The sequence below is a fragment of the Furipterus horrens genome, unplaced genomic scaffold, assembly GCF_987537825.1.
Source record: "Furipterus horrens unplaced genomic scaffold, mFurHor1.1.pri manual_scaffold_2, whole genome shotgun sequence".
NCBI classification, from domain to species: Eukaryota; Metazoa; Chordata; class Mammalia; order Chiroptera; family Furipteridae; genus Furipterus; species Furipterus horrens.
This window is the reverse complement of record NW_028327172.1, coordinates 11264598-11280044: the sequence shown is the minus strand read 5'-3', so window position 1 is coordinate 11280044 and position 15447 is coordinate 11264598. Positions and strand designations below refer to the sequence as shown.

General features: G+C 44.0%; 1 protein-coding gene across 1 annotated transcript in view; it reads right to left on the bottom strand.

Annotated features, from left to right (window-relative positions):
* Positions 1 to 12220, bottom strand: part of NUP160 (nucleoporin 160) — a 41065-nt gene extending 28845 nt beyond the window's left edge. Inside the window, exons 1-9 of the mRNA XM_090261321.1 lie at positions 12086 to 12220; positions 11705 to 11816; positions 6959 to 7169; positions 6437 to 6659; positions 4671 to 4749; positions 4081 to 4195; positions 3228 to 3386; positions 1864 to 1941; positions 1515 to 1612 (exon numbers count right to left, since the gene is read on the bottom strand). Coding sequence (XP_090117447.1) covers positions 1515 to 1612; positions 1864 to 1941; positions 3228 to 3386; positions 4081 to 4195; positions 4671 to 4749; positions 6437 to 6659; positions 6959 to 7169; positions 11705 to 11816; positions 12086 to 12185 — 1175 coding nt within the window. The 5' untranslated portion in view covers positions 12186 to 12220. The remainder of the gene's footprint in view (positions 1 to 1514; positions 1613 to 1863; positions 1942 to 3227; positions 3387 to 4080; positions 4196 to 4670; positions 4750 to 6436; positions 6660 to 6958; positions 7170 to 11704; positions 11817 to 12085) is intronic.
* Positions 12221 to 15447: the final 3227 nt, after the last annotated feature.

The window sequence follows — 15447 nt, the reverse complement described above, 5'->3', positions numbered from 1 at the left end:
CCAGGTAGTTCATTTGGTAGAGCATCATCCTGATATGCCAAGGTTGCATGTTTGATCTTTAGGACACATATAAGAATCAACCAATGAATGCATAAATTAGTGGACCAACAAATCCATATTTCTCTTTCTTTTTCTCTCTCCCTTCTTCTCTAAAATCAACAAATTAAAAAAAAAGAAAAATGCCCTGACTGATGTGGCTCAGTGGGTTGGGCATCATCCTGCAAGACCAAACCAAAAGGTCACTGGTTTGATTCCCAGTCAGGGCACATGCCTGGGTTGCATGCCAGGTCCCCAGTTGGGGGGCGTATAAGAGGCAACCAATCGATGTTTCTCTCTCTCTCTTTCTCCCTCCCTCCCTTCTCTTCTCTCTAAAAACAAATAAATAAAATACTAAAAAGAAAAAACGTTTCAGAAAAAAGAAATTTACCCTGGTTTTATAGATGTGTTCTTACCAATTTTAAGAGGCACCTTCCTGAAATTAAAACTCTAAACACAAACCTATAAATAATAGCTAACTTATTCTGCATTTACTCTATGCTAGACATGCTAGGTGCAGCTGCCTTGTACCTTTGAAGGGTGTATTAACCCCATGAACAGATGTGGAAAGTGAGGCTTAGGGCATCCGACAGCTAGCAAGTTGCACAATTAGGATTCGAACTCTCATCTGACTCGATTCTTTGCTCCCCACCCCCCTCCCCTTGCTGGAATGCCATCTATCAGGAGTACTCTCATACATTTTCTGAGACGTGGCTGTTCAGGATAAACGTGGGGGCAACTATTTCTAGAATTCTATTCTAGAATATAAGGTTATGAGGGACCCCTAAAGCTCAATCAGTTTAGTTCCAGGGCTGTCAAGCTGTGTTCCAAGGAATCCTGCATAAGTGTTTCAGGAGTTACTCAAGTGCCTGACTCCAAATTAATTTTTTACAATATATTTTGTAACTATTAAACATTCATAACTCATATTATGTGCATTAAAGTATAAGATACAAAATATATATTAGAAAGTCTCAACACGTTGAATTGTTTATACTTATAAAATACTAGTTCTGTTATGTATTGGGGTTCATTATCTCTTGAAAAACAGCGTCTTGTTTTGAAAAAAGTTTGAGAAGCACTGTACTTGTGTATTCTGAGAACCCAAAGAGGATTTAGTGTCTTCTCCTGGAAGTTGTGGGTATCAGAAGTAGTTTTTGCTTAGAAGCAAAAAAAAAAAAAAAAAAAATCCCTTCCAGATTAGAGATATTTTGGGTATGTGCTACCTCTCCCAAGAAACATGGTATTTTCTTTGTCTCATGTCAATGCTGAAGGATCCTCATTTCATCTAAAAGCAAAAAGGTAAGATATAACACAAATGTAAAAGGTTTTTCAGAAAACAGTTAACAGCAGGCAGACCCAGGGCTGAGTCCTTTAAACGCAAACACTTGACTTTGGTACAACGTAAAAAGCCCTCCTGTTTTCTTAGTATGAACTGCTTGGGGTAAGGTAGGATGACAAAGGTAAGTGATACGTACTGTTCAAAGTTGATGTATTTCACAACCGTTTGGTTCTCGGCATCATGCCACAGGGCCCAGATATCCGTAGAAGTTAAGGCAAAGTCGATCAGGGTCTCCTAGGAGGAAATGGGGGGTAGAGGGGAGTCGGAGGGTTAAGATAAGGGTTATAATGACCTAAATTTGTATCAGTAGGAGAGGTAAAGGCATAAAAGAGAGCAACACATGAACTTGGTGAAACCCATACAAAATTTGGTTTGCATAAATGTGAACTATTCCATTTTAAGATTTCAACCTACTGCAACACAGTCGAATCAGCCCATAGTTCTTTCCTGTATTCGAGTGACATGCAAAGGACGACCCGACCTACCTGAGAAGAGAACAGGGAGGAAATGTGATCCAGACTGTAGCGGTTATTCTCAGCGCTCACCAGTTGGAAAATGCAAAACTGTGAAAACACAATTTGGTAATTTATTACTAGAAATAATCAACATGCTACTTTTCTAAACAAGAATTTTAGCATTCAGAAACCAATTTTTAAAAAAGTATGGTCAACTACACAGCATTTATCATCTTAACAAAAGCGTACAGTTTAATCGTGTTAAGTACATTCACATTATTGTGCAACTGATCCCCCAGACTTCTTTCACCTTCTAAGACTCCCCTCAGCCCTTGGCAGCCACCACTACACTTTAGTCACTATGGCTCTGACGACTCAGCATTTTATATAAGTGGAATCTCAGCAATATCTGTCTCTTTGTGACTAGCTTATTTTATTAAGCATAATGTCCTCAAGGGTCATCCACACTGTAACATTTATCATAACCTCATTCTTTTTATGGCTAAATAATATTTCATTTCATGCATACACTATATTTTGTTTACCCATTCATCTGTTGATGAATACTTGGGTTACTTCCAACTTTTGGCGATTGTCAATAATATCTCTATAAACATGGATGTACAAATATCTGAGACCCTACTTAAAATTATTATTGTTTTTTTAAAAATTCTTTTGGGTATATACCCAGAAGTGGAAATGCTGGATCATAGTGTAATTCTATGACTGATGCTTTTGAGGAACCACCATCCTGTTTTCCAAAGTGGCTGCAACATTTCACACTCCCATCAGCAATGCATAAGGGTTCCAATTTTCCCATTTCCTCACCAATCCTTGTTATTTACTTATTTTTTGATAGTAGCCATACTAATGGGTGTGAGGCGGCATCTCACTGTAATCAGAAACCTATTTTTAAGTTTATATTTTTACCAAAGTACCAAAGACAATTTAAAACATATACAATACAAATCAACACTCGTCAGTTAATCTTTATTAAAAATAAAACCCTATAATTCATGTTTACTATTTAACTCCACAGCCAAGACAAAAAATTTCAAACTCAATATTTGATGGGTGTTTTAAATAATTTTTTTGATAAAGAAAATTCACTGAAAAGAGTGACAGTAATTCTGTCCTTCTAACAGGCAGACTTCCAAATTTGTTCTTTCTTGACTGGTTTTGGTCAACTTTTCCTTACATATTCTTTTAAACTCTACTCCCTTTCACCCTGACTTCTCCTGCATGATCTTTAATACACACGTTAGCACAAACCCCCCATTCTCAGTGACAATGACACATGAGACATTTAGGTTGGTGTGAAGAACTGAGCTAGACTCGTTCCCAGCCACTTACCTACATACAGAATAACTTGATACATTTCATGTGTTTCCTACCTGTCCTCGTTTGGGTGCATGCATGTAAACCCCTAGATACATTCCCATGGAAGGGGAATAAGCAAGCCGCAATTTGTGTCCAGTCCCAGCCGTGAGCTGAAGGTCTTTTTTCACAGGGACATACTCCAGCATGTTGGCTGCCATCAGGCACAATTGGTCCTGCCCGAGATAACAGTGTTACCAAAGAATATGGAGATCAGAAAACAAATCTTCCACCCCTTTAAAGGATACCTATCCATTATATTTAGCACTCTGCCTCATTTATGTGCTGAAGGACCTAATGGCTTCTTTTGAGGGCTAAGATGAAATCATCTCGGTCTGATAAAATTATCAGCTGTTTTGTGAATCTTGGAACTATTTTACTAACTGCATTTCAACAGCATATTTGTTCATTTAAAAAGATTTTATTTATTTTTAGAGAAAGGAAGGGAGGGAGAAAGAGAGGGAGAGAAACATTCATCGGTTGCCTCTCACACACCCCCAACTGGAGACCTGGCCTGCAACCTAGGCACCTGCTCTGACAGGGAATCGAACCAGAGACCTTTTGGATCGCAGGCTGGCACTCAATCCACTGAGCCCCACCAGCCGGGGCTGTTCCTCTTAAGTGAAGGATATAGGCTGTACTACTGTTTCAGCTTTTCTGTAGGACCCATAATTTTCAAAATATAGATGAACACTTCGAGGGAAAGTGTATGAAAAATGAAACGAGATGAAACTGTTTGAATCCGGAAATGGCCTGCAATTTTCAAACTAAGCGGTCTGATAATCTAAGAGAAGCAGCAAGATTTACTTCAATTCTCTTACAAGTCACAATCCCTTTTTATCTTACTGTCATTAAAAATGTAGCATTTACCTTATACGACCACATGCGTAGTTTATGATCCTGGCACAGAGCAAAGATGAAGGCGTCGCTCTCAACATAGTGAACAGCAAGACTGAGGGGACGGTCCGAAGGTCCCTGATCACCTCTAAAAACATAAGGCCAAGTTGTGCAATTGAAAATCATCCAGTCATTATAATTTGCGATTTCAGGGATAATGTACACTGTTAATCAACAGGAGCAAGAGTTCGTATGTTGGTAAAATCAAATTTTCTATGTAATTTATAACCAATTACTATGATCAATTATAGAAGGCTCTGCATAACTATGGAATATTGTGTTAACCATCAAAAGCTTTCTACTTCTCATTATACACAAAATTGGGTTTGGTAAGTCAGGGCAGAGCGCTGAACTGGACGTTGAGATATAGGATCTGTGCAAGAAGCCAGCTCCTGTTGTCAAGGTGCCCAATCCCAGAAGTGGGCTCGGGAACGTGGCTCTGCTCAGGTGCAGTGATGCTGGGCAGACTCATCTCCTTTCCTGTATAATTTTGATCTGCCTTGGAGTAAGAATGGAAGGAGGCTAACCAGTGCCCTTTGATTTCCCTGCCGGACACCCCTCACCTGATGGCTGTTGGCATCCAGCCTACAAGCAGTCGTTGCATCACTGAACTCTGCTTCAGTTCCACGACTGACACCACCCCTGCAAATGAACACAGACCAGTGACACCTCCATGCCACCTCCTGATGATACTGAGTGAAACTCAGAGGCGAGGAGGATACAACCATGATCCGGGCCTTTATAACAGGTGACAGGTTTACACATTTCTATGGGGGCAATTTTTTAAAAAAAGATTTTATTTTTTTGAGAGAGGGAAAAGGAGAGAGGGAGAGAGAGCGAGCAAGAAACATCAATGCGTGGTCCCCTCTCACACACTCTCAACTGGGGACCTGGCCCACAATCCAGGCATGTGCCCTGACAGGGAATCGAACTGGTGACCTTTTAGTTCACAGACCGGTGCTCAACCCACTGAGCCACACCAGCCAGGGCTAGGCAATTCTTAGGATGTACTTTTCCATGTATATTGTACCTAAAATCTTTTGAACCATTATTGGATCAATAAAAGGAGCATTTTTAGATTCCTAGGGAAAAATCTTGCCATTTATAAACAGTAACTCATATTGCTCAGAATACTTCTTTCCAAATAATCACTGCATACCTTTCACGTGTCAGGCAGTGCTAAGTGTTAGAGATGGAGCAGTTAACATAATAAAAAAACTCCTGCCCTAAAACAGGAGGCAATTCCGACAGGCCCTTCTGGGCAACAGGAGTCTCACCCGCCTCCTCCGCTCCACTCCACTCCCCCCGTCCTGTACCCTCTTTCCCTTCCCTTGCTCCTATGGGCCCTCAAAGTGCACCACTTTTCCTTCCCTCCCTTTCCTCAATAAACCTGGTTAAAAAAAAAAGAAAAAGAAAAAGAACTCCTGTCCTCATGGAACTTACGTGCCACTGGGAGGTAGGAGAAGCAAGGAGATTAACAAATTGAGTAGCAGTAAGAGAAAAACAAAACATGGGAAGGACATAGTGAATGCCAGGGTGAAGTGTATGTGCAACTTCGATGCGTTCCCTTGACGGGGATATTGAACAAAAGGCCTAAAGGAGCTGAAGGAAGGAGCCAAGTTGGTAGCCAGGGAAAGACTACCCAGATACCCAGACAAAAGGCCTGAAAACGTGCACATGGTACGTTCAAGGAATTAGTAGAAGGCACGCGGCTGGTACCGAGAAAGTGAGGTGGAAATGAGAAGCCAAGGTGAGGCCGCAGGGGTTCACCGCACACCAATGTAGGGCTTCGGGTTTATTCTGAGTGAGATGAAGAACAACTCTCATTTGAAAGCACTGAGCAGATTAGTGACAGGACTCAACGTAGGTTTTAAGTTTATCAGTCTGCCTGAGGATTTTCTGTAGAGGGCAAGAATAGGTCCGGGGGATATTCAGGAAGCTAAAGCAATAACCCAGGCGAGAGAGCTAGGACTTGGAGCAGGGTATCAGCAACCCGACCTCCTTGCATCAGTTATTTTGGTTATACTACCTCAGCCTGAAGGTAGACAGCACATCTCCACTAGAGGCCTGAGAATAGGCTGTCTTACAGTTATCTTAACCTATGTCCCAATAAACTTTATAGTTCTCCATTCACTACATCAAATCTTGCTCTTTTGGAAAAAAAACAGTCAACCATTAGGGGCTCGCTAGGTAAGTGATACTGAACGACCATTTCAGGGTGGTAGGGGAGCAATTCCTGTGCTGGATGATGGGTCTGGACTTCTAAGGTCTGTTTTAATGCCCACCTTCCTTGCTTCAAGTTAAATCCACGCTCAGTTCCCATTCTTACCAGGTATGTCATAAGAAGGTAGTTTAAGAATAAAGATTCCCCCAGCAGCAGATGGTAGAGCAAACAGGGCCTCCCCATCACTGCTAAGCCAGGCTGCCGACGTGGTAGAGTTAGGGGGGAGTCCAGGAACTGCTGGAATCAACTGATAGTTGCAAGGATCCCTAAAGTCAACTTTTCCAATGTCAGTGAATATTGACTGCATCTGACTTTCAACTGCCAGCTCCTGTGGAGTAATTAAAAAGACAAATCTTTTAAATCAGAATAAGCTGAATTGTGCACCATTCCTTTCAGTTGCTACAAAAGCTTTTCAGGTAAAAAAAAAAAAATTGAGCTTAAAAAGAAAGCTATTGTTTTTAATAAAAACTATTTCTTCAACTTAAAGTGCGACTGATCATTTCAGATAGCAAAGTATGCTCGGTGAGGCAAGGAATCCAAATTTTCTCTAATTCCAGAGGATATTCCTCCAGCACTAAATCTGGACGGCTAGACGCATCTGGGAAATAAAGAACTAAACGAACTTACACTCCTATACATCCGAGAAGGGTGAGGTACAAGCAATCTGTGTACTGTTTGGTTGGTTAATATCAAGATTGTCACATCAGTCTGTGTCTCACAGACATGAACCCCTCCGGGTAAGAGGCTGCAATTTTGGAATTTGAGGCGAACTGCATTATTCAATAGATTTATGTCCAGTGACTCTTCCACCAGCTCCAGTGTATCTCCGGAGGTCTTCCTGTTTAAAAAAAAAAAAAAAAAAAAAAAAGATTTGTTTCAAAAGTTTATGTTTTTCTTTCTAATTGATTATTGCACTGAAATATACGAAAATAATTTCCAGGTGAACTCTCCCAATTTGAAAATTTTGGACAAATTCAGACCAATTTTTACATTCCAAACCACTAATTATATAGATTTACAAAATAGCATAATATAAAATCCACATCTTATATGACTGTTCAATGGAGGTATGTCCAAACTTGATAGTCCATTTATTTAGAATATTCAATGCAATTAAACTCCACTATTATGAAATCCATGCCCCTCTCCCCCATTACTTATGGATGGATATGACCTCTACACATAAAACTGCAGCCTCAGTGACAGTGCCCTTAGTATTTCTCCTTCTATTACTTCTGCTCCTTCTTCCCACTAGGACGCAGGGCAGACTCTACTTCAGGTGCCCCTCTGCCACGTGGTAGCCCAGCACCTCATTTACCATGTTACCCACATCCTTCCCTCAAGAGCAGGTCTCCTTCCAGCAATTAAAGGCCAATCTCTGACTCTCTCAAGTATATCCCTCCTGCCTCCATCTCTCCTTCCAGAGCCTTCCATAAACATTCAAATTCGCTCTTCCCAGCCCCCTCCCTTTCTATCACCTGCTCTGGCCCCCATCAGCCATCACGTTTTCTCCATTCGCCTCTACAGCCGCGCTTTCTCTATTTCCTCACCAGCCTCATTCCCTTCAATCTACCGTCTTCTTACTTAGGTCACCAGACCAATTCCAAGGGACTCTCAGTCTTCTTAGTTGACCTCTGCGCAGCAATCATCCACAGCCTTGACCAGGCTGGCCTTCCTAAGCCTGTCTCTGCTGGCTTCCATGGCACCCTCTCCTGGTTTTGCTCCCACATCTCTGGGCAGTCCCTCTGCTTCTGCTTGACTTGACCCCCACATGTCAGTTCCTCAGACCTTGACCTTGGGTCATCGTCTCTGCTCACGGTGCACATTCTCCAAAGCACATCTTACCCACTTGCCAAGCTGTAAGAACCACTGGAGGTCTGATGATTCCCCAGGGCCCCCTTGCTCCTGGTCATTCATGCTGTGTCATCAGCACAATTTTCTGGACCCTCAACCTCATCTCTAAATAACTGCTTCACCTCCCTGCCTTCTACTTCAAGTGGGGTTCAGGATCTTCCCAGAGGACAGCATCCCCCAGAGCCCTCTCTAATGGTGCTAGCTTTCTCTACCACACTCCGTGCAGTGGGGCCTCAGGGTAGGGCGCAGATGTCCTGCTTGTCCCCCACTGCCACTCTAGGCCATTGTTCCCCCGTCCATGCCCAAACCACTCAGCACCGAAGGTCATGCAGTCACATACCACCTGCTACCCTGTTCACTGCAGACCTCTCTCGTTCGCTGAAGACTGACCAGCTCCGGGCTCTCTCTCACTTCTGCCATAACTCTAAATGATTTTAAGATCTGTGTTGTTTTCTAATACCTCTCTTTCTCAGCTTCTTCAATTCCTCTCCTCTAGCAGTTACCCTCGACTGCGCGTAAGTGTACTGTACTTCCCCTCTGCTCCCCCACTGCCCTCCGGTTAATTTCCCTGCTTCCCTCATAGCAATGCTCCTTGAGAGCTATTTTACACTCATAGTTCCTCTCCTGCCCCCGCTCTCTTGAACCTACTCCACGGGGGCTCTGGCACCACTACGGAGCAGTTCCTGACAAGGTCACCAATGACCCTCATGCTGCAAGGTCAAGTTCCATTCTCTGACTTACATGTGGTACTTAACAGGTTTTTCACTCTTTTCCTTCTTGAAATATCTCCTTTAGCTTCTGGAACACCACTCTCTTTTTATTCAACTCCTACCTCAACAGCTACTGCTTCTGGATCTCCTTCACTGGTTCTTCACCTTCCTAAATATTGGCGGGCCCCAGGGTTCAGTCCTCAGATCTCTTCTCTTTCTTCATCTTCAAGTGGGGGATATTGTAGCCCACTCCCCAAGGACATACAGCAATACCCAGAGAGGTTTTTGCTTGTCACACCTGAATGTGTGTCTGGGTATATGTGTGTGTGCATGCATGCACTGATGGCAGGTAGTGGGTAGAGGCCAGGGATGCAGCTCAACACCCTACGACGTAGAGGACATTTATCTGGCTCCAGATGCCCACAGTGCAGAGGATGAGAAACCCTGATTTATGCTCCTTCTCTAGGCGATCTCACTTAGTGCAACAGCTTTAAATGCCATCAAACGGCAACAATTCCCAAATCTGTACCTTCAGCCCGAAGTCTCCACTGAACTCCTGACCCCTGCCAACACTTCTGCTTGGGTATCTAACAGGGATCTCAAACTAAACCTGTCCAAAAAAGAATTTCTGGACCTAGCAAACCCGGAAAATAAAGAAACAAAAACAAACGCTTTACCTGCACTCTCTTCCCACTGAGTTAATGGTGTCTCTGTAACCTGCAGTTGTCCAAGTGAGAGAAAGGGAGATCACTCGACGCTTCGCTTTCTGTACACCCTACACCTGTTCCAATAGCAACCTCTAACAAATTCACCTTCAAAACCTACGCACCGTCAGAACATTTATAACTGCCACCAGTGCCAGCCTGGTCTAAGCCCCCGTCATCCCTTGTCTGGACTGTGGCAACGGTCTCCCTGTTGTCACCCTTTCCCCACCACACTCTGTTCGCAACCTACAGCCTCAGCAATCCTTTAAAAACACAATGAAGCTCATGCCACTCCTTCAGTGAAGACCCTCACATAGCTTCTTCCTGCATCACTCAGAGTAAAAGTCAAAGCCTTAAAAGAACCGACGAAGCACTGACGTGGCCCTTGGCTACCTTATTACTCTACCCTTGTTCATTCAGCTACAGACTCATGGCCTCTTGTCACTGTCTGAACACAACATACAAGCTCCCGTCTCAGATTCTTTGCACTTTTTTTTCCCTGGGAGCCTCTACTTGAAATTCTTATAGCCCAGACATTCTTTCTTCCTTTGCTCAAATGCACCACAACACTGGGTCTTGCCTGACTACCCTATCTAAACTGTAAACTCCAACAGACATTCCTCTTCCCTTTTATCTTGCTTCCCTGTTATCTGTTCCACTTATCACCTGACAAACTACATTTATTTATCTATTTATTTTTGATTATTGTTGTCTACTGCTCGTCACCCTCCACCAGAGCAGGGCCTTTGTCTACTTTGCTCCCTGCTATATCTCCAGTCTCTAAACACTGACTAGAACATATTAGGCTCGCAAAAACATTTCTTAAATAACTGGGACTTGGACCATGAACATACATCTTTCTTCTGAGCCTCAGACCTGTAAATTTCAATACAGACTTTACATTGCCAAAGGGCGCTACACAGATACTTTATATTTAGTACATGTAGTAAAAGAATTACTAATCTCTCAAAAGCCTGTGTTCTATTACTCAGTAAATGACAGCTTCTCCATCTTCTGTCTGGTTAGTTACACCTGAAACCAGGGAGTTGTCCTTGCTCCTTTCACTTCCCTTAACACTCCCAACCCATGTGCAATCTATCACGAAGTCCTAGTGCATCTGCCTTCTCACTGTATCTTGAATCCACCTATAAATATTCTCTTTTTATAGCCACTCCCACAATTATGTCACCAGCATCTCTTACCTGGCCCACCATAAAAGCAAACTATTCTTTTCTGTTATACTTATCCAACCCAAATTCCCTTTCCACAAAGTAGACTGGTTTTTTAAAAATGTGATCATGTTAGTAATCCTGTAAAAACCCTTCAATGATTGCTCAATGTACCTGAGAGAAAACCCAAAATCTTTACAAAGGACCCGACGGTCCTTTAAAATGAGTCCTTCCTACTCCCCCAATCTCAGCATCTCTTACATCACGTTCTCCTGTTGCACCGAAGCCACAGACAGCCCCTCAGGTTCTTTCCACCTCATGGACTTTGCATATGGCGATCCCACTTGCTGAACTGCTCTCTCTCCCAACCTCCTGCCTGGCTACCCATTCATCCTTCAGATCTCACGGTCAATGCGACTTCAAGGTAAATGTGACTTCCTTAAAGACCTTCCCCGCCCCACAAATAACGTTTGGTCTCCCCATTAGCCTCTCATTGTCCCTAAAATGTCTTTCTCCTTAACAGCGCCCCATGAAAGTGGGTCCACATCTAACACCGCTACATCTTGCCTGATAGAAACGGTGGTGGTGTCTGTTCACCACTTTGTCCCTAGCACATTCGGCACAGCGCCTGACACGTAAAAGCTCAAATGTGTCTGTAGAACGGAGGAAGCTTTAAAGCGCTACAAACACACAATGGGCTTTGGGGCTCTATCCCCTAAGCTCCATTTCCTCTGCTGCAAGTGCTGTCCTGAGAGGCCACATCTCCTAGAACTCCGGTCTCCTTAATTTTCTCCCGATTCACATGTAATGAGAAAACAAGTCTTTCTCTTTTCCTTTCGGTTACCGCTTTGGAGAATGACATTAGGCAAACAGCCACGAAAATTCAGACGCGAACAACCCGACCTTTCGGGGGGCGTTGGCAAACACAGCACTTACCAATGAATGAACCTGTTTCTGGTGACGGATAACAACTTGCCGCTTTCCACATAGTAGAAGCCTCCCGCGCTCTCACTGTATTTCACGGTTCCGGCCAAGGCATTTGCATTCCCTGCAAAAGGAGCGTGATCAGCCTGCGCACACATGGTTCTCTGGGGATGACAGGAACCGATAGCGCCGAAGAAGCAGAGGACGACGGACTGACAACCCATACAAAGAGAAGGGGGAAAAAAGAAGGAAGAAATAGGACACTAAGGAAGCTGTGATCCCGGGGCTATAGCCATGTGGACTTAGGAGGATGAACTGGGGATCTGAGATTTAGGGACCCAGGGGAGGAGCCCGAGCGGAAGAATCGGATCGCGCCCCTTGGCTCTTCCGTACCAACGCCGCAGACTGTGAATTCCCGAAAGTGCCTCGGCCTTTCGCGCTCAGCACCGCTGAGCTCCACCAAGCTCCGTTCCAGGGCTCCCGCCGCCGCCATCTTCCCGCCGCTGCCGCGGAGCCCGACGGGACGCCAACAGGACCCGGCGGTGTCGTCACTTCCGGGGGCTGGACGGGCGAAGGCGCGGACAGGTGAAGAAGCTCGGGGAGGTTGGCGATAGCTCTGACAGTCGTTTGCGGGTCTCCCACCGAATTGACTGGAGACAAGGGTGGGCAGGGAGGAAAACCGCGAGAAAGAGGAAGGGGGAACCGACGCTGCCTGAAGAACCTTGGCGTGGTTGGCCCGGACGCCTGGGGGCGGTGCCCTTTTCCCGGCGGCCGCTGGGTTGCGGGGGAGGGGCCGGGTTTGTTTCCATTTTTTAAAAGCCGGCGCGGGCGGCTAGTCTGAACTCCCTGGGGTACAAGGTTCTCGGAGTCGGGCAGATCGGCGCTCTCTTCCGGATTCCGAGTTTGCGATGTCCCCACCCCGCGTCTGGGTGTCTTTCGGTGAATCTCCACCCGGTCTCCTTTTCTTCACCCTTCCCCGACACGTGGGACCGTCGCGAGGTTAAGGGAGGGGCAGAGGGGCCTTTTGTGTTACAATTTTTTCCCAGGAGAATGTGCTCTGTGTAATGAAACAATGGAGTCAGTAAGACGTTGATGCAGTGACATGCTGAGATTACTTAAATGCTGCTCATATGGATGCATACGTGAAAGGAACGTGCCTTTCCACCTGTGATCTGAAGGTTTGGAAAATACGGAGGCTTTATCCTCTCTAGGGCTGCGTAGATGCTCAATATTGAGGAACGTACTACCGGTAACCCCCCTTTAGGTTCGTAGCGAATCCGTGTTACACGAAACAACTAGTACAAAAAGGGGGGTTAGGTTCCAAAAATTTTAAAAACATACTATGACATTTTTTAATTAAGAGGAACATCTTTATTAAAGCAATTTTCATCAAAAGTATTACATATTAATATGAATTAAGTAACGTTTTCTTCGTCATCACTACTAAGCTGCATTAACCGAATGCGTTTTCTTTTTGACAAGATATCCTCATCCTCTGACTTTCTTCAGCATTATCTTGATTTCTATGCCCTACTTTTTGCAAAAAATCTTACTTTAGATTGCTTGCTTTTAGCTGAAAGATCTTTATAAATTTCGTTATACAGTGCTAAGCACTTTTGAGGTTCTCTCTTAAATTTTGTGCTCCTTTCAGTGCAGGGATCTGCATTTAAGAAATAGGACTAACTGTTAAGCTAAGTCTAGGCCTTTCTTTACACTTTTCAGAGTAAACTGTTTAACTTTGTTTTCACCAGTGCTATCATCCCCTAAATTATCTTGGCACTTTCAGATGTCACTTCCGCCAAAATTGCTTCATCAGTTTCTTCTCCCAGCCATTCTTGGATACCTTCTACAGTCATACCATGTTAGAGTGAAACCATGTTATAGAAGTGCCGTGTTATATGGGGATACATGTAATTTTGACGGGGCAAGTTTTTATTTCCTTGGTACAAAACGTTTGTTAAGCACTTCTGTTACTACTTTTTGTTATTACCAGTGACCACAACCCTGCTTTGTCTGTTTCATTCATCCTTTTATGACCACACTTTTCTCTCTGCAACTCATTCCAGGACACCAACTCTAGCAATGTGATCCCTCCATTCTGCATACAATCCAGTGTTCCTTGATCTTTCCTTCTTGCTCTGCTTAAATCCTTTTAAATTACTCCCTTGCCCAGCTCTGTTCAGCACACTCTGGTAAAAACTACAACTGCAATTAAATCTTAAGTTTGCAACGGAACAGACCTGCAGAAATACATACAGCCATGCTGACACGCTTCCCTCTACCTCCGTCATGACTGAACCTTGAGTGGGCCCCAGTGCTGCCCAGTGAACATACTGTGTTTCTCTTGTCCACTCACTGTCCTAGATGAGGAGTTCACAGCTCCTCTAGCCTTGCCCTCATGCTCACAGCTTGCTTTCCCACTTAGGAAATTGATGCAGTCAAGAGTTTTCCCACTACCATTTCTCCCTACCTACCAGCATCTCTACCCACATACTCTGCCTTGCCTTCCCTTCCCGTTACTATAAACGGAACTGCCCCTGAGTTTATAGAAGGACAACTTCCCTACTTTTTCCCTAGGTCACCTGCCCAAAGACATTTCAGCAATTGTCTCCTCTCTCCTACATCTTCAATTTCCCCCCCTTTTATTGAGTAGTTTCTCTAAGAACACAAACGTGCTGTTATTCTCCCCACCACAGAAAGCCCTTATTTGATCTCCACTCTCTTCTACTATGTATTAGGTCAGAGCTCTTCCCTACCTTTACAACAAAATTCAAGAGCAGTCTTATCTAATTTTTCTCTTAAATTTGCATTTATCAGGCTTTTTCAAGGTCACCAGTGACATCTCTGTTACTTTAATACTGGACTCTCATTCCTAAATTTACTCGATTGCCTGCAGCATTTGATCAATTGATTGCTCTTTCCTCCTGGAAACACTTCCTTCCCACGGCTTCCAGGACACCACACTTTTGATCTCCTATTTCACCGACTGTTCCTGTTCAGACTCCTTTGCTGGTGGTATCTCGTGTCCCCCACCTCTCAATGTTGCAGTGTCCCAAAACCCACATCCTGGTCCTATCTACACGTACTCCCTTGAGGGTCTCATCTGGCCTCTGGTTTTAAATTCTAGATTATTCACAAATGTATATCTCCAGTCCAGACCTTTTGTCTGAACTCCAGGCTTATATGTCCAACTGCACTTGGATGTATCTCGAACTGCCTGTATTAATAGTCTGCAACTGAAGTCTGTATGTATCCAAAATTGCAGCCCTGAGCTCTCCCCCAACACTTATTTTTTCCATCTCAATTACTGACATCCTTCCAACTGCTCAAGGGAAAATCCCTGTGGAGTCCTCTTTCTCATCTTATACCAGATCAGTCAGGAAATCCTATTACTCTACCTTCAAAAGGTGTCAAAAATCCAACCACTTCTCACCTTCTCAGTGCCATCACCCTGGGTCTAAACTACCAACAGCTCACCTGGATTATTGGAATAACCTCCTAAATGGCCTTCCTGCTTTCCATACCCTCCCCACCGGCTTCATCCCTCTACTCGACTGCACACTCCCAAGGACCGTGCCTGGCACAAAAGAGGCATTCAGTAAATATTTGATGAATGAAGAAGTGAATGAATGAATGAATGAGTGAATCGTCCAGGCAAGAGTTGAGGCCCTGAAGTTGCATGGAAAAAAACAAAGAGTAAATTTGAAGGAATATTTAGGAGGTAAAGGTAGGATCTGGTGGGTAAGCATGAAGGT